Source organism: Aethalodelphis obliquidens, unplaced genomic scaffold (genome assembly GCF_003676395.1).
Source record: "Aethalodelphis obliquidens isolate GAN/ISIS:26980383/991018 unplaced genomic scaffold, ASM367639v1 scaffold19, whole genome shotgun sequence".
Classification (NCBI taxonomy): Eukaryota; Metazoa; Chordata; class Mammalia; order Artiodactyla; family Delphinidae; genus Aethalodelphis; species Aethalodelphis obliquidens.
Window position 1 is genome coordinate 14,544,231 of NW_020837963.1, and position 19,888 is coordinate 14,564,118.

The window sequence follows — 19,888 nt, forward strand, 5'->3', positions numbered from 1 at the left end:
GGGCACGGGTACATGGGAGGAGGAAGTGGGCATCGGGAGAGCCTCACGCTCAGGTGATCCCTCCTCACGCAGCCCCAGCTGCCTCTCCAAGGGGGTCTGTGCCTGCCTGGTGGTCTACACGGTGACCGGTATTTCTGCTCTTTGGGAGGTGAGGGCGCCCAGGGGCAACCTGGCAGTCGAGATCTCAGACTCCTTCCCTGCAGCACAGGGTGGTGGTAGGGGGCCCACTGGCCCTAGCCCTCCCCGCAGCCGGTGGGAGGCCTGAGGCCTGGTGTGCGCACACGCTAGGAACACGCTTCTCAAGCCAGCAGGCTGAGGTGGGCGACGCAGTGCTCTGTCTGGTTGCGTTGCCATAAGCAACACTGTGATTCCCGAATATACAGACTGTAGCTTAGGTTGTCAGCGTGTGATTGGGAAAAGCACTTGAACCTCCGGGAAAGAGGCTGCCTCTTTTTAAATCCTTCCATGTGTGTGTATAACCTAACAGGGGTGCCGCCTTGATCCCCATCTTCTAGGCTAATTCTGTCCCACCAGGAGCTTCCCCGCCTCCCGGGCCTCTGCCCACCTTCCACCACACTCAACCAGAAGCCATGGGGGATTGTTTCCATTCACACCGTAGCTGTGTCACAACGAGCCGGGTTATGAGAAAGGTCTTCGCTTGGAGACGGTGAAATGCAATTGAAGGGCATGGCCTCCAGGGTCACAGTGCGAGGGGTGCGTACCCCAGCTCTGTCACTAACTAGCTCAGAGACCTCAGGCAAGTTATCTAACCTCTATGAGACCCAATTTCCTCAACCATAACACTGGAACAGTAAAACCTAAGACACAGGGCTATTGCGATGATTATATGGGGGTGATGCCTGTGAAATCCTTGGCAAAAGGTTGGGTTCTAATAAATGGGAGAGGGTGCCTGGCAGTCTTCAGGCCCTCCAAGCCCTTTGAATTCTCTTTGCCTGATAAAAGGATTCTTCAAGGATTCTGGGATTAACACAAACAACAGAATGAGGGAAAACTGAGGTTCCGTGACGTCCGGAAGTTATTAACTGCTGTGGGTTTAGAATTGAGGTTTCCTGAATCTGAGCCCAATACCTTTCCTACAAATCAGGCAATTTCCTTTAGGCTCTTTATCCCCATTTAATGTACCATTTACAGCCCCACTTGCCTATGGAGCTTGAACACATCTGAGGAGAACAAGAGTTATTTATATTGGTCTCCAACATAATAGTGACACAAGGGAACTTCCATGCAAGAATACACTTGGTGGTAAAGGACTGAAGCTTTACCCAACTTTGGTTGTACTGAGGATAGACAACGGTGGACTCCTGCATATGTAGATAACCCCAGCTCTAGGTTTGTTAGGTTTAAGGACAGCTGGGTGACATCCGTCTCTCCCAGCCTAGCATTCTTTCATTCCATGCCATCTACTGGCCAGTATGTGCAATCCCATCTCATAACCCGCCTACCAATCACAACCATCCCATCTCCCCACCCACTTCTCTCTCTCATCCATGTATCTGTCCATCCAGCCATTCATCTTTCCATCCCTCCCTCCCTCTTAGCCATCATGGAGCATCTGCTATTCACCAGGCCCCATGGGAGGCATGGAGAATGTAAAATGAACGAGGATACCTGTTCAGTGATTTGAGACGGGCCTTCCTTTTAAGGAACCAGCCCTGCTGGCAGAGCCAGGCCAGCGTGAACGAGAGTTAAAAGCCCATCTGTCCGTTTGTACTTTTGTATACGCAGCTCAACGTACCATGTGTTGGGATGAATAGGGCAACCTGATATTTTCAGGATAATAACCTCTTTACCAGGTTCTAGACTCTATTTCATTTACATCATGGAATGTTAGAATTGATACATCTTTAGTTCAGCCTCCTTTGCAGACAAGGAAAGTGAGAGGCAGAGGAGGACAGTAATTTGCTTTAGGTTTCCGGAATGCTGCGTGCAGCGGACGAGCACTTACAGGGTCCGCATCTGGCACTGTTGGGGCGCAGTGAGCCCGCTATTGGGGGTTCTGCTCAGGACACTGGAGAGCTGTCTGCCAGGTGGGCTCCAGGGCAGTAATTCTCCATGTGGTCACTGGACGAGCAGCGGCAGAGCCAGCCTCTGGGTATCCGTTCTCAGAAATCCAAAATCTCAGGAGGGGGGCCTGGTGCATCGTTCTATCAAAGTCTCCAAGTGACTCTGAAGCACGTGCAAGTTCGACAAACACCGCTCCAGGGAAGCAGCTCTGTTGAGCAACCTCTCACCTGAAAATCCCTGGCCTGTTTCCTGTCCCTTTGCAGAATTATCAAAACACAGAGAACAAGGGTAACTTTGTCCAAAAGCCTTTGGAAGCTCCCGTGCACACAGAGGAAGAGTAAGGACCACAGGCTCCGGTGGAGTCAGGTGATCAGGATTCGAACCCTGAGGCTGCCACTTCGTGCCTTGCAGGTTGGAAGTCACAGCTTCTGTGACTGCCCGTTCCTTGAACGGTAGAACGACAATGACCCCGTCACCTGTGGTTGCTGTGAGGCATGAAGGAAATAACCCCTGGAAGTTCGCAGAGCAGCGCCTGGCAGGCGGCAGGTGCCCCATAAATGTTAATATCATCGTCATGGTTGGTATCACTGCTTATTAAGTTCCCTACAAAATTACAGATGGGGGGAGGGCTCTCTGCACCATCCTCTGGAAAGAACTTCCAGAGAGTTTGAAGACAAATAATTGTGTGTGCAGACCTGGCACATGCCGTCTATTCTGAATTGGGGTTCCTCTAGCCTGCTGTGGTACAGGATACAGTAACATCAAACATGGAGCTAAAACAATCTTGAATAGGCTACATGAATAATTCATTTAGAAATCTGGGTAGACATCTCTGACTTGGCATGTTCTCTGTCCTCTCCACTCATGATGTGGTGTCTCTGAGTATGACCATGACCATGTTAAGTGAGGCATCGCTTAACATTCTGCTCCAACTCGTTCAGATTTTAGAGGTGCAATATTATTGACTAGCCACAGGGGGTCGCGTAGCTCTAATTTTTACTGACGTTGAGCAGGCTATACCTCGTAAGCGTTAGAAACAGAATTCCTGAGATGCCATCTTAGTAATATTTAACCAACTTAGGAAAACTAAAGAATGTTCTCGGCGTATTTCATATGGGCAGTCACCAAGCACATTTGGTTTTAAAAGTTGATCGTGCACATCTGTGCCCTGGCGGTAGTGCTCAGCCCTAGTGGCACATTACCACCACTAGGGACAGTGGCGGGGGTGAGGGTTTAAAATTCTTGCCAACCATGCCGCATGCCACCCATCTGGGGGTCACAACAAGGGAACGCTGTCAGCCTTTTTAAAGCTCCCCAGGTTGACAACGGCTGACCTATGGATTAGTGGAGCTTGAAAGTTACATGAAACACCTGGCCGTCCCTGAAATAACTGATGTTGGGGGTCAAGGTCACTTTATCAGAAAAGAAACAAAAGTTGAAAAACAGAGACCAGAAAGCTAATTACTACGGAGCCAACATATCCTTAATTTGTCTCTGCGTCAGTGCTACAGACGCCCTGGGGTGCCTACACTGGCTCCAGACATATATTTGCAAAGACAAAAAAAAATGGAAGTGATGGAGAGTGCCCTTCCCGCCACTAGCCAGACGGCTTGTGTCCCCACACCCGTGGGCACATGACCACCTTTCCACGGGCAGAGGCCGTTCTGAGGCCAGCCCTGCTGCTGTCCACTCACTTCCTGAATGAGCTGACATTGTGTTCGATTTAAAATTCCTGACTGGAAGGTTAGACACCAGTCAATGCAAAGTAAAAAAAAAAAAAAAAAGGGGGGGGAGGGGAGGGGGATTTAAATCACGTGTGCTTATACTCCATCACCATTATCTCTTCTTGAAAAAAATGACTGTGATGAAATATTGGGCTTATTAATTAATCTAAAACGGATGAAACTGCGTGGCTGCCTCTGATGTTCCAGATGCAGGGCTGCTCCAGCCCCCTAACTCTCCTTACTGTAGAGCTGAATATCTGGATGTTAATTATTCATCTTTTAGATACTGTAGGGAAAGTTCTCAGTTTAGAAGGTGCTGAGCTGGGCATGCCTTCAAGTCCTGACACTCGCCTAAATAAAGGACAAAGAAATGAAAACTGCACGGGGACTCACGGGGCTGGTAGGGCTTCGACCACTTTTGCTGATGCTAAATCACACCAAATTGTGAAAAAGATTTGTGATGGTAAAAGGGTCTTTAGAGCTCACCTAATCCAACACCTGTGTGTCTACAGAGGAGGAAACTTAGATCCGGAGAGCTGCCCAACGACACCCAGCTGGTAGACGCTGAAGCGGCTCTCTGGTTACCAGCTCTCCTACCTTCCAAGCCAAGGAACTTTCCATTGCATCACAGCTGCTGCAGAGATGAATCCAGGATGCTTGCTTTTGTTGCCCGAATCATCAAAACCAGCCCCCCATCTTCTCAGGGGCCCATCACTTAAGTACTGATTCTAACGTTCAAGGCATAGAACGTGCCTGTCCTTTCCCATAATTTTAATTATGGGTACGAATTACTCCCCTCAGTCCCTAACCCCCCGACGCCCTTGGTTACCGGTGTTGGAATGTTTTTCTTAATAAAACACTAAAACCAAACGTGAGTCCTCTGTGCCTGTGTGGTGAATTCAGGAGAGACCAGTCACTGAAAATTAAATACTGAGAAATTCTAGAATGCTGCTGCTGCGGGCGCGGCACTTGGGATACAATAGAAACAGTGGGACTGTTTCAGTTTTTAAAACTATGTGGGGACTTCCCTGGCGGTCCAGTGGTGAAGACTCCACGCTTCCACTGCAGGGGCCGTGGGTTCCATCCCCAGTGGGGGGAACTAAGGTCCCGCATGCCTCGCAGCATGGCACCCCCCCACCCCCACCCCAAAAAAATCCCAAACTAAGTGAGTTGTGGTGTTACAAGAAAGCCCAGCCTTATAACCACTAGACGTTCTTACTGATTAAACAGAAGGACATTGCCCATTTAAATCACTGTAAGCAGGAACAAACTCTCTCTCCGGAGGGCAGAATGGCCTGTTTTCACTCATTAGATGCTCTGTAGCCGACAGCCAACAGCTCCCCGCCTCTGGCTTTGGCTCCTTCCTCTGGCGATGACAACATCCTCGCCTGAAAGTCGACCAGATGACTTACCGACTTTGGGCCCCAGGGCTCAGCTCTTTGATGCTAGTAAGTTAGAACTTTCCAAACTGTTTTTTTTTTTTTTTTTTTTCCAGGACACCATCATCTGTGAGATGCTTATAAGTGTTTCTTCAGAAAATAATTTTGGGAAGTGCAGGTTTCATCAAAATGAACATCTTTTAATGGCAACCTCAGAGCTTTCAACGCACTCACAGTATGAATCCCTGCAGAAGCTGGTGCTCTAATGCATTCTCCCCCGAACACCTGAACACAGAACCTTTCAAACAAAGAAAGGCTAATTAACACCTCCCAGGACCCCAAAGTCCTATAGATGACAACATGGGGAAATGCTGTAATAAACGGTTGATAAAATATGTCTTTAAATGACAGTAATAGTACAGAAGGTACAAAACCAATTAATAATTAAGTATGCTCAGATTTTTTTACTGAATTCTTAGCCTTAGAAGTCAAAATGGTTATCACTTAAATTCTTGACCTCTTATACTGAAAATTTTGTGTGTTTGGACATTTTTTAAAGAAGTACAATTCATCTCTCAGGAAAGGAAACAGAGGAGTGTGGTCCCAGGACCGACTCAGCACAAGAGACTGCTAATATCAAAGCTTCAGTGGGACCTTCCCATGCTCTGGCCCTTGGGCTGGGCTCCTTTCTGGGTCCACACCGCCCAAGAGCGAGGCAGGGGGTGAACATGTCCCACCAAGGCCCTACCTTGTCACTGCCTCTGGCTCAGACCCATTCCTGGGGTACCACACAGTAAGCAGGGTGACTTCAGAGGGATGAGGCTGGGAAAACTAGGAATTAGTGCAAGAGGTAGAGGCCACCTGAGACCAAAGAACAAGTAGATTCAGTGTATAAAATCTTCCCCTAGGCTCTGGAAATTCCATCCGACTCCTGTGGTCTCTGCTAGTTAAGGTTGGGTCTCTGAGCAGACCACTCTACCCCACCAGGTGGGAGTGCTCACAGGTGGCCCGCTTCCTACAATTTAGAGATCCCTACCGTCTAACCCCGCCCTGATACTCAGCAGTTGTTGCTGCCACCTCTGTGGTTTCCTCTAGATTGGGTTGCTCAAGGCTGCCCTTCACGCCCAGGTAAACGGGATTTCACCTGAATAGAAATATAAGGCAAAGACACAACAGGGTTACGAGGTTGAGGACCTCTCGGCCCAAGCCCACGGGCTCCCTGGCTTGCAGCAAAGCTGGAAATCCAATTCTAAAACGAAAAATTAGAAAGCTGCTTTCTCCTTGCTAACTCTCAGGTCAGCCCGTCACTAATATATCAGCGGCTAAAAATCTGCACCTCATTTTTCAGTGAGATTCTTCCTTTCAACGAGGGACATAATCTAAGAGGTAAGTTACACATCCCTCCTCCCCCAAACCTTCTCCACCATGGGACAAAAGTGAAGTGATTTTAATTCTGAGTAATAATTAAAAAGTGGTCTGAAAAAATGTTTTGAAAATGTCTGAAAAATGCCCCAAAGACTCATTACCCCTGCTTTTAAGCACCTCTGGGCGCCCAGGTCCCACATGCTTCAGGCTTTAAAGAGTGTCACACTAAGCTCTCTGAGTCATTCCAATGACCCCAAGCTGCCCAAGCCGGAGCTGACTGCAAGCAGACCTTTCGCGTTACTTCTAATGCATGGTGGCTTCCTCATGACTCAACCCGCTTGCTCTTCAGGATTTGCTTTGTAGTTTTTCCATGTGAGACAGCTGGTCTCCAGCTGTTTGCTGTCCTCAGCTGATGGCAATGGCCTTCCACCCTTTTGTGAATCTCAGGTTACACGGAAGAACCGCGACCTCTTGAGCGCCCAGCACTTCTGGTCCTTCCATTCCCCTGCATTTCTTGGTAGAGATGATTTGTCCTGGGAGCCCCTCACCACCCAGAGATGGCCCAGGCCCAGCTAACCTCTCCCAGCAGACGACAGTGTTCCTGCCACTTTCCCCTCCCGAGGAGTCAGAGCTGAACTCTGAGCTCGGCAGCTTCCTGGCCTACAAGGGTTGGAGATTCAGGAATGCCCTTTCCTTCCTCCCTCCCTCCCCTCCACACTTAAATAAGGCAATGACCCAACATTCCAGCTGATCACATCCCTAAGTGATCAGACATCTTGGTGGCTTCTGGTGAAAATAATATAAAGCAGCTTCTCAAACTCTGCAAAGAAAGGCCAGCATCTAAAAGTCCTCCACGTCAGGGTGGACTGGGCTTGCTAAGTACAATAAAAATGAGCGACTGCAAAGTGCTTCTCAACACTCTCAACTTCTGTTTTTTTTTAACCTGAACATGAACCAAATAACAGCTCACAGGCAGGCACGGGGCCACAGACTATACTTTCAGTAGCGCTGAAATGGATTGCTGCGTTACACAGAAGTGTTTCATGTTTCTATTCAGCCCCCCCTTTTTTTTTTCCTTGAGAGAACCCAGTGTTTCTGGCCTCATCTCTGCTCCTCCTTGTTTGACCTCAGTTCGTAACTAAGTTCCACCGATCTGTCCATGAGCACACCACACCTCCGTGCTTGGTGCAGAGCTCCCAGCACAAAACCAGCCGCACGCCTTGCTGCTAGCAGGCAGCTCTTTCACTAGTTCTCTAGGGGTTTGACCTTCTACCTTTCTCTTACCCAGATCCCACCTACCATTCATACAAATGCCCCTTCCTGCCCATTGCTTCCTGAGGAAGCCTACTGGGTTTCCAAGTGCCTGCCTGCCCATCTCCAATTAGGGGGATAATTTTACTTGCCCTACTCACCAGTGTCGTTGGGGTATTTGTCTCCCTTGGTGCACGTCCTCCCATCATCCTCCTGGACGTAGCCCTCCCGGCACTCACAGCGGTAGCTGCCCAAGGTGTTGACGCAGATGTGCGCGCACAGCGTCTCGCTGCTGGTGGCGCACTCGTCGATATCTGGGTTTGAACCAAACGCAGAGAACGCTAAGACAGTTTCAGAGAGATCACTTCCAACACAACAGGCGACCTTAGGCTTGGCCCTTCTGTTAATGTCTGCAAAGGACACTCTGCCAGACCTCTGTCACTGAAGCCTGGAACAAAGCAGGAAGCTAAAGATGTGGGCCATGCGTGACAAGAGCACTTCAGGCAGTGTCACCATGGTTACAAACTGATCAGTGATGGGGTTCCTGGTTGTGGCTTTGCCGCCACCAATTCTCGTGGCTTGGTGCAGGTACTGCTAGCCTCCGAAGTTCTCACTATAGAACATGGCAGTGAAGCCTGCCCTAAATACTTCTGCAGGGCTCCCTGGAAGAGGAAATGAGATAACAGATGGCAACACATTTTGGAAAACGACTATCGTAGAAATGATTTCCTGCAAAGACCCTAGTGTGCCGAGGGTTTTTATGTTCCCTTTACAACCAGTGGTTCCTAACAGCATGGTGGTGACCCAAGGCCACTAGGAACGGCTCCTTCTCAGTTAGGAGACGTGATGATACCTGGGAAAAGGCACTTCTGATAAAAGAAAATAGTCATAATGGGTCTAACGGAGAGCGTTTTCCCCAGGAAATTTCAGCCCCATCCATGACCCAAACAGACCCCTCCTGAGTGGTGGAAATGAGCCACGACACCATCAAACAAGTAACCAGAGAAAGTCCACGTGAACTGCGCACATCACAGACTTGCCCCCCTACTGAACGGGTGGAAACAAAGCCATTTCCCAGCAGGGCAAGAGAAGGAGGCCCAAACCCATTTCCTGCTCACTGGCTGAAGATACTGGGTGGCGGCCAGGACACACAGCCCCAGACTGTGCACATGTGGCCAGCGGACGGAGCCCAACCTTGCGCTCCAGGATGCCGACAACGTCCCAGCCACTCCCTGGACAAGCTGCCTGGGACCCACCCCGGCAGGCCTGTGTGCCCACGAGGGGCATGTGGTCATCTGGATGTTCCCTGGCAGTTCATACTACGTCACCCGTAAGCTAAGCTGTCACAGCTGCTGCCTCCTCTGCAATTCCCCAGGCTGACCACGTCTGTCCACGTGCCCCTGCCTTCAACCTAAGGGCAAGGCTGCCTCTACTGTCCACAGGGGGAAGGACAAGGTTGAAAGGAGAGAGAAACAGGTGGGACTCTTAACAGACTGCTAGTGTTGCTGGTCCCCAAGCCTCCCAAAGAAAAGAAATGGGTACCAGAGCTACCGCAACTGAAATCAGAGCCCTGGCACCTGGGACCTCGGATCGTGGTACACACGGGTTTACGGTGCTCTCTGCAGGAGAGCCCACGGGTCCCCCTCCGTTTGCTTGGTGGTCTCAATTCCATTCCTGTTCAGTGGGGGGCGCCATGCCAGGGGCCACTGGGGAGAAACCAGGAGAGCTAACACCTAGAACCTCTCTTAAGTGGTGCTCTCCAGAGCCCCCCTGGGACGGAGAAGGGGGCTGCTCATCACAGCTGCTTTATTTTCTATCCAGATGCCTCTGCAGTCTCCTAAGTTCATCTTTGAGCTCATCCTCAAACTGCACTGTGCATCTGTGCATATGCAGATTTCTGCATCCACCCTCAGAGTCTCGAGGCGAGGCCAGGAACCTTTTTTTTTTTTTTTAAGCCATAAGCCCAGATGTTTCTGAGACAGTTTAGACATGCACTGACCACACTTTGATACAAGCAGTTCCAGGGTCCAACGACCATAAACCTGCCTCAGAACCCAAGGAGTGCAGGGCTGGGAAGCCTAGTGAGTGAGGGGGGAGGGAGCAAGCTGGTGGCGATGGATGATGCTGGCTTTGCTCAGCTGTGCCCCGGGGGCTGGTGTCAGCTCCCTCTGAGTCATTTCCAGCCTGTCTGCCATACAGACACCTCCTCTTTCCCAGTCTCTCTTCCAGGTCATCTTCTGAGAGGAGGCTTATTCTTGTTTCATTCTTCCTGCATTTTCACATTTCTGCCCCCTTACATTCTGTTTCACCTTATTCTAGTTTTCACTTGGTAATATTCCCCTTCTCCTGCTCTTATATCTCACTGCCAATTAGGATCTGACTGGTACCCACTCCCTGAAGAATCCCTTGGTCATCGTTTGTTTTAATAATCATGGTGAAAGGTAGTGACCCCTAGAATAGTACCAACCCAACTCCATCCAACAAGTATCAGGATGTAAGGGGAGGCATCCAAGTGGCTCCTGAGAGCTGGTCCCCACTGATGAAGAATGTTCCAAAGAATCATCAGAATCTGGCACATCCTCAGGACCCAAGAAATAACGCGCATCACCAACGCACCCAGACAGTACGGCTTCTCCCGCCTCCGGTGCCTCTCCCGGTCATATCGGTATCCTGGGTAACAAGTACACAGCACTCGGCCGAAGTTATCTGTGCACTGCTGTTCACAGGGAGCCTCAGCACATACATCATAATCTGAAAAAGAAAAGTGTGAACTCAAAACCACCACAGTCATTCACTAGACGGAGGCGGGGCCCACCCAGCCCTGGTCGGGAACAGACTGTCTAGGCTGCACTCCGCTCAAGGGGAACGGTGGTGTGACCAGCTATGTGTAGAGGGAGTTAACTCTTCAGGCCATGGGGCATCTTGCAGGAGGGCTGCAATGGGTAACTGAGTGCTCAGAATCTCAATGGTTAAATGGAAATATCACTTGTGATACTCCCTGGGTCACCTCACCATCCTTATTTTTTTCTTTCTATAAGAGCATCACTACAAACTTTAATGGTGTATTGATTGGCACAATCTATGTAAGAAGAATGTGCTTACCATGTAAAAGTAACCTCAAATAAATTCATCTAGCGCAAAGACCTTCAAACCAAAGTATGCAATCCCTGCGGAAAAGGAGATTGTCCTGTGGGTACTTGGACACATATAAATTCAGGAGGGTCAATTTACAGATATTAAACTTTCATGTTTATTCTTTCTAAAAACTGATCTACTTGAGGATTTCCACCATGATCAAGAGTCACTGTATTTCTCTTTTGCTGCCTTTCCTTTTTTCATTTTAAATAGAACACCTTTAATAAAATATAATCCACATAGCACAAAATTTACCCTTTTATAGTGTGCAATTCAGTAGTTGATTTTTGTCATTCATCCAGAGAGCAAAGAAGCTTTCGGTGGCCAGGCTCTGCTGAATTACCTGGGGGCCTGCTTCCTCTTTTTCACCAACTGCTGGAGAGACAAGGAATTCCTTCCAGCTGAATACGGAACAGCCAGCCCTGGCTATGGGCACTGGCGTCCTAACGTGAGGGGCGGGGCGGTGCTGGAAGTCAGGCAGGCTGGGAGGAGCCTGAGGGAGGCTGACTGATGTCTCTGTGCTGTAGGCATGCAGATGGGGTGGGGGAGGGTCGATTCTGCATGGTGAGCAGCGTCTGGGTAAGGCAGAATGGCCAGAGATCTCGTTCCAGCTCTAAGTCTGCAAATTGGGGTGGACGCTCTATTCGTCGAGAACCAGGGCATCTCCTCTTTTCTCAGTCCTTACAAACAAACTAATATTTAACGAGTCTCTGAAGGGACTTTGGCTCTAAGTCAGGAGGCTCAGGCTGAACATTTACTTCCAGACTAGACCCAGCATCTCATTAATCACTGCACTGTCTCCCCCAGGTGCTGACAGATAAACTATCGCTGGAAACAGAGTGAGCCTGGCTTTGCTCTGCCACATGTGAAAGTGGAATGGGTGGGCTGTCAGCCCCCGATGTGGGTGGGGTCAGCGAGACAAGGATCACGCCAATCTCAGGACGACCTGGAAGGCGGCCCTTGCTAAATACTCCTCCCCACAGATGGGATTCCAGGCCTGCGCTTCCTGCATGTGTCCCTGGTCAAATGCGTTTTCTTCACTGAGGCATCACCTCTAGGCAGCCCATGTTCTGTGCTCTTTTCGCTCAAGAGCAAGGTCTCAGCCGTGATTGGCTGTGGGCTGCCCTGCTCGGCCAGCTGTACCCGTCGTCCAGCAGCTGCCAGGGAGGGAGGGGAGGAAAGGGGCAGAGTCAGGAGTCCCGTGTTGACTGCTATGCTCACTAAGACCTGTGTTGACATATGTGTGTTAATATACGATATTTGTTTTTCTCTTTCTGACATACATGTGGAATCTAGTAAAATGGTCTACATGATCTTAATCGCAAAGCAGAAACAGAGATGTAGAGAACAAACAAATGTAGGGACACCAAGGTGGGGAAAGGGGGGGAAGGGGCTGGGAGGAATTGGGAGATTGGGATTGACATATATACACTATGGATACTCCGTATAAAATAGATAACTAATGAGAACATACTGTATAGCACAGGGAACTCTACTTAATGCACTGTGGTGACCTAAATGGGAAGGAAATCCAAAAAAGAGGGGATATGTGTGTATGTATAGCTGATTCATTTTGCTGTACAGTAGAAACGAACACAACATTGTAGAGCAACTATACTCTAATAAAAATTAATTTAATAAAAGATAGCAAAATGCTAAAAAAAAAAAAAGAGAGAGAAAGAAAAAGACCTGTTTTGAAAAACAGCGGCCCTGATTTCCTCCTCCCTTCCAGCTGCCTTGAGGTACCACTTCCAGCTCCTGCGGCTGATTCTTTTATGATTTCCCTCTGCATCTCTAAACAGCCAGCTTGCATTGCTTCCTCCTCCTCTGTGTGAATACGCTTTATGGATTTCCAGTCATGGACGAGACACGTTCAGCTTTATCACGGTTTCCTCAACCACGTCCATGCTTCCTACTCCTGCATTTTGCCCCTGTCGTTACACCGAAATTTTGGTTTTATAAGTCTTCAGTGTTGGCAGCATAATGACAATATAAAAGCTACTTTTTGCTAAGCCTGGAAGTATACTCTAATTCCCTATCCTTTCTTGAAGACCGTTTTGTTTTCCCTGGAATTAAAATAATTATCTAGTACCACATGCACCCAATGTTCATTGCAACACTATTTACAATACCCAAGACATGCAAAGCAGCCTAAATGTCCACCAACAGATGAATGGATAAAGAAGATGCGGTACATATATACAACGGAATATTACTCAGCCCCAAAAAGGAGCGAAATAATGCCATTTCCAGCAACATGGATGGACCTAGAGCATATAACACTAAGTGAAATAAGTCAGAGAAAGACAAATATAATCACTTACATCTGGAATCTAAAATATAATACAAATCAGTTTATTTACAAAACAGAAACAGACTCACAGACATAGGAAACAAACTTATGGTTACCAAAGGGGAAAGAGTGGGGGAGGGATAAATTAGTAGTTTGGGATCAACCGATACACACTACTACATATAAAATAGATAAACAACAAGGATTTACTGTATAGCAGAGGGAACTATGTTCAATATCTTGTAATAACCTATAATGTAAAAGAATCTGAAAAATATATATATACAACTGAATCACTTTGCTGTACAGCTGAAGCTAACAATACTGAATATCAACTATACTTCAATGAAAAATAATTATTATTTTGTATATTTGGGGGGGGTAGTTGTGAACTTTCTCTCTTAGCTTCAAACTTCCACTTCCATGAGCTACTTTGTGACTGGTACCCTGGAAACCACATTTCTGCCTTGTTGGCTGCTGGCTTATTAAGTACTGAGAACAGGGCTGGGAGAGTGAGCAAGGTGGAAGAGGAGAGAGACTGAGAAAGGTCTTACAGGATTTAAAATTTTGAAGTCATGTGTGCCTGACCCTTATGGCTAGTTAGGGCATATAATTCTAGGTTTGGAAAGCTACCTCAGAATTCTGAAGGAACTGCTCCCCTGTCTTCTAGCTTTCAGTCCTGCTATGGATAAGTCCTATAAGATTCTAATTCTTGATCTTTCAAATCTCATTTTTCCCTCTTTGAAAAATGTTAGTATTTTCTTTTTGCCCCAAGGTACTAACATTTCACAATGACGTCTTTATGTGGGACCCCTTCAATTTTTGGTAGGCTCTTTTAATCTAGAAATTCATATCCTTCAATTCTAGAGAATTTTCTTGAATTATATCTTTAATGATTTACTCTCTTCTTCTTCCTCTGTTCTGTGTGGAACTCTTATTTGGATGTCGCATCCCCTGGACTGGTCCTCTAATAATATTCTCATACTTTTCTTCTACTATTTTTTTATTTCTTTGATCTTTTGCTCCAGGTCCTGAGAGGTTTTCACAATCTCATCTCCCAACCATTTTCCTGTTCTCATTTTATCATGCTTTTAATTTCCAAGGATTCTTTATTTCTTCTTTGAATGATCTTTTTTTAATAACACCATGTTCTGGTCCCATGGATGCTATATCATTTTTGTAACTCACTGACGCATAAATGGTAGTTACTTTGAAGCTTTCTTCTTTCTGTGTGGTGTTTTCTCTAAGACTCTTTTTCTTTTTTTCCTGTATGTTTCTTTTGTAGGTTTCCCTCTAATGACTGGTGATCCTTTTCCTGTTTGGACGTCTGCTGTAACTGATTCATGGTTAAATACAATAGCTAAAACATAAAAAAATTATAGCTACATAGAAGCAAAGCTATAAAATTAGCTAAATATTGAAGAGAAGGCTATAAAATCAGCTAAATAGAAGCTCTTTGCATGTGGTAGACTTTATAAACACTGGGCTTAATTTTTTTTTTTTAGCATCTTTACTGGAGTATAATTGCTTTACATTGCTGTGTTAGTTGTTGCTGACAACAAAGTGAATCAGCTATACATATACATATATCCCCATATCTCCTCCCTCTTGCGTCTCCCTCCCACCCTCCCTATCCCACCCCTCTAAGTGGTCACAAAGCACCAAGCTGATCTCCCTGTGCTATGTGGCTGCTTCCCACTAGCTATCTATTTTGCATTTGGTAGTGTATATATGTCCATGCTACTCTCTCACTTCATCCCAGCCTCCCCTTCCCCCTCCCCGTGTCCTCAAGTCCATTCTCTACATCTGAGTCTTTATTCCTGTCCTGCCCCTAGGTTCATCAGAACCCATTTTTTTTTTGATTCCATATATATGTGTTAGCATATGGTATTTGTTTTTCTTTTTCTGACTTACTTCACTCCGTATGACAGAGGCTCTAGGTCCATCCACCTCACTACAAATAACTCAATTTCATTTCTTTCCATGGCTGAGTAATATTCCATTGTATATATGTGCCACATCTTCTTTATCCATTCATCTGTCCATGGACACTTAGGTTGCTTCCCTGTCCTGGCTACTGTAAATAGCCTGGGCTTCATTTAAGTGATTTGCCTGGTGCATTTCAATGTCAGTTTCTTTAGGACTTTTTTTTTTTTTTTTTTTTGCTGTTCGCAGGCCTCTCACTGTTGCGGCCTCTCCCATTGCAGAGCATAGGCTCCGGACGCGCAAGCTCAGCGGCCATGGCTCACGGGCCCAGCCGTTCCGCGGCATGCGGGATCGTCCCGGACCGGGGCACGAACCCGTGTCCCCTGCATCGGCAGGCGGACTCTCAACCACTGCGCCACCAGGGAAGCCCCAACTTTCCATTTTTGATGGTTTTCCAGAGACCACCAGCTTCCTGCTCTGTAGCTTTTCCCTCTGCAGTTCCTCTGTTTTCACCTGTCCTATTTCTCTTGGCACCATTCTAACTCAGATCTTCAGAACCTCCCTTGTAAATCCTCATCTCAAGATTCTTCCCTCTTAAGTCCACTCTATGTAACACCGTCAGGCCAGTAATATTCTGAACGTATACCTCTGTGAGTGTCACTACCTCGCTCACAAAGCCTGTAAATTCTATGCTCATCAACATTAAATATAAATGGCTCACTCTTGCATTTGCGGTCTGGTGTTCTATCCCTGAGACTACGCTTCCAACCTTAAGACTCATTTATGAATTCCTTACAATTTGATAAGGAATACACTCTTTTCCCCATCATCCCTTATCACATCCGTGGCTTACTGTTACGTTTTTGTTTATTCTGTTTTCACCCTTTATAATGTCCAATCAACTCCTCCACTCTTACTCTCAGCATTTTATTACCGTTGATACCCTATCTAGTTTCTCAAGTCTCAATGCAAACGTCACTGTTTTAAGAAGACTTCCTTGAAGTCCTCAACAGAGTTTAGTTTCTGCATCCCACCAATCCCCACAGGACTCAATCCTGCTCTGCCATATTTGCTGAATGCCTACTCTGTGCCAGGCTCTATTCTAGGAGGCATGAAGTGGTATGATGAAGAGCACAGGGACTGGAGCCAACCCTCCCCACTCTGCCACTCTCTCTGTGATCCTGAGGTCTTTAAGACTCAACTTCCTTACCTGTAAAATAGGGAGAACAATAAGATCAGCTTCACGGTGCTTTTAGGAAGATTAAATTGGATGATACATTAAGCACAGTGCCTGACACCTAGTCAAAGCCTGACCTGCATTTTAGCTTCTTTTACTATTAGTTCTAATGATTGTTTGGATAGCTGAAAGGAACTGTGTCCCCTGGGGCAACCAGCACTATTCTCTTCCTACAGTTTAAGTACAATTAGTAGTTGCTGAACTAGAACAAATCTGATTACCCTACCCCCTGGGCAATGTAGATAACACTTATGGCAGGGGTTGGCAAACTTTTCCTGTAAAGGGGGCTAGATAATACTTTTTGGCTTTGCAGGGCTTTGTTGAAGCTACTCCAGTCTGCTGTTGCAGGGCAAAAGTCGCCATAGGCAATATTGAAGTGAATGGGTATGTCTGTGCTTCAATAAAGCTTTATTTACAAACCAGGTGGTGGGCCAGATTTGGCTCACAGGCCACAAGTTGCTGACACTTAAACAAATGAGGCAACAACACTTTTAAATTGCAGCTTCTACTCGCTAGCATATTTGTTTAGAAATTCTAGTCTCTTCCTATTATCTGTAATGGCTAATTTTAAGGGTTAACTTGGCTAGGCCACAGTACCCAAGTATCTGGCCATTTTTCTAGAATTTTCTGCAGAGATTTGTTTTTTTTTTTTTTTAAATGAGATTAACATTTAAATCAGTAGACATTGAGTAAAGCAGATTGCCCTCCACACCATGGGCTGGTCTTCTCCAATCAGCTGAAGGTCTAAATAGAAAAATGATGGCCCTCCATTGATAAAGAGGGAATTCTGCCAGCAGATGGCCCTTCAGACTCAAACTGTAACTCTTCCTGAGGTCTGCAGCCTGCTGGCCTACCCTGCAGATTTTGGACGTGCCCGCCTCTACAATCTCGGGAGCTAGTTCCTTAAAATAAATCTCTGTTTCTCTGGAGAATCATGACCAATACACCATCTTTTCTGAAATCCTACACTTTGCATCCTTGGGTAACAGAAGCTTTTATGATGAAAGATACCTTTAGTCATAAACACAAACACACACAAACACACTGACTTATTCCCACAGAGGAAAACAAATCAACTTTAAAAAGTGTTCTAGTGAAAAGCGATAGAACAGAGTTAATTACGGCAAAGCAACTTTCAGCACTTGGGACCACTTTTCTTGGAAATATTCAGTTCTAAGTTACATTAATCTTAGGTGCTGATAACGTCTTACTGTAGGGTGAGGGAGACTGGATTTAGGCTTAGATGTTTGAAACCACAACACCTATCATTTAAAGAAATTCTAAGCATGTGGTATCCATGTAATGTGTTTTTAATCAGGTTGGGCAAGGTCCTTAACTAGGATCTTAAATTGATGGGCCTAAACTTCATTATCTTTCTGTATCTGCAAAATTGAAATATAAAGGACTCAGCTGGTGGCTGAGAAAAGCTGGCTTATAAAAGAATGCAATTATTTTGACCTCTGTGTTTTTTTTTTCCCACCGAGCTCTAACAGAACTAGCTGGCAGTGAGAAATTCCGTCTTGGAGAGACCAATATAAACCAACGTATGTGAAGAGATTTCCTAACCAGCCTTCCTAAAGCAGCTTTCTCAGGGTTGACAGCTATGGTTTAATGAACTCTTCTGCAAAAGAGAGCAATAAGTAAGAAGGATTCATTTATCTCTAACTGATAAAGAAACTGCTCCCTATGAGATAATGCAACATAATTAGCTTGGCTGGGCTCCAAGTCTACTAGCGAGACCTGGATTCTTGGCCAACAGTGAAGGAAACTATTTCACATTACCTACTCACCTGTCCCCAGCCCAGCCCTGGGCACACTAATGTCATGCTCTTCCAACAGTTCTTAGTGTTTTCTGTATCAGTGCTCTGCCTGGAATCTTTTACAGTTCTCCTCCTCCTTCTTGTCTAAGTCCTGGGCAGCCTTCCTCATAACCTAGCTCCAAACTCCTCACCTTCTCGAGACCACCTCTGACCGCCCTGGTCTCTGGGACTATGTGCCCCTTCTGCAATATGCATGTCTCTACTATGCATATTGTAGTTGTTAGTAATAAGAGGAACCACGAGTTATCAAGCACTTAATAAGAGCCAGCCTCTGTTGCAAGTACTTTACATGCGGTAATCCTCTTAAAGTCTCCACATGAGTCAAGTACTAACACTTTCTGCAAAAACTAAGGTTTAGAAAGTCACGTGCCCAAGGTCATAGCTAGCAGGATGTGTGTTATGGACTGAATGTTTGTGTCCTCCTGAAATTCATATTTTGAAACCCTAACCCCCAGTGTGATGGTATTAGGTGGGGGCCTTTGGGAGATTATTAGATCACGAGGGTGAAGCCCTCATAAATGGAATTAGTGCCCTTATAAATAAAAGAGACTCCAGAGAGCTCCCCTGCCCTTTCCACCATGTGAAGACACAGCAAGAAGATGGCTGTCTATGAACCAGGAAGCGCTCACCAGACATTGGACTTTCCAGTGCCTCGCTCTTGGACTTCCCAGCCTCCATACAGTCTAACTTATTTTTGTCACAGCAGTGCAAATGGATTACAGCAACATGGAAGCATGATTATAATCCAGGTCTCTCTCATTCCATGCCATCCACATGCTGTCTCCCAGCTTGAGGGCTGGGCCCACGTCTTACAACACTCTGTCTCTTCAGTGCTGGGCCGAGCAGTGTTTGCTGATGATCAAGGGGCTTCACGTTTAGCAGATGAAAAGCAGGTAGAGAGGTTGGGGAAGATGGCTGTGTTCTAACTGTGCATGAAATACTGACTAGGGAATTATAGCCTCTACAACACAAAACCAGAGATACAGGAATTACTCAATATACATGTAAATGCTATGTAATGATTTAGATAGAGCCTGACATGTATAACCAAATTGGCATTAGAAGAATTTAAAGCCAAAAAAAGAGAGAAATTACACATGCATGCACCGATAACATACATATGTTCCGTGTACATCTGAACTTTACAAGACCTCTGGTTATTAGTCATAAACAAGGTGAGAAGATATAATCCATTATATTACATACCTTCTGGGATGCATTGTCCAAGGACAAATTTATACCCTTTGCAGCACTTCCGCCTAAGAGACAAACAAAATGTGATATGTTAAAAATAAAATTCTTTACAATTAGCGAGTTTGAATGAAATAACTTGTGCCCAGGAAGAACTGAGGCATAAAGGAAAGTCAGGGTAGAGGGAATCTGAGATAAAAAGAAAAAATATTATCACTACCATATGACCCACACCTTTTCCCCACCTAATACAGGACATTAATCCTTTGAATCCTATGAAGTGAATTAACCCTGAGACTTCAAGATATTTATATTAGATGATTAGTGGCTTATCATCCTACAGGTCAAGGATTCACATGACTTGCTAATTATGAGCTAATTATAGTAACATTAGGCTAATTATAACATAATGATTGATAATTACCATATAATAATTAGGTAACTAATTATTATCAAGCCTGGGACTGGAACCCAAGCATTCTGACTCCCCCCTCTTTTTTTTTTTTTGAAAACACCTGTACCACATAAGGTACCTAAAGATA

The 19,888-nt window shown here is 46.0% G+C and overlaps 1 protein-coding gene across 3 annotated transcripts in view; it reads right to left on the reverse strand.

Moving 5' to 3' along the window:
• The window catches only part of CCBE1 (collagen and calcium binding EGF domains 1), a 234,985-nt gene that overhangs the window by 22,573 nt on the left and 192,524 nt on the right, over positions 1–19,888 (reverse strand). For all 3 annotated transcript variants that reach the window (XM_027118665.1, XM_027118666.1, XM_027118667.1), the window contains 3 exons: positions 19,362–19,414; positions 10,361–10,495; positions 7,906–8,058 (listed from right to left, as the gene is read on the reverse strand). In XM_027118665.1, the coding sequence (XP_026974466.1) occupies positions 7,906–8,058; positions 10,361–10,495; positions 19,362–19,414 (341 nt within the window). The remainder of the gene's footprint in view (positions 1–7,905; positions 8,059–10,360; positions 10,496–19,361; positions 19,415–19,888) is intronic.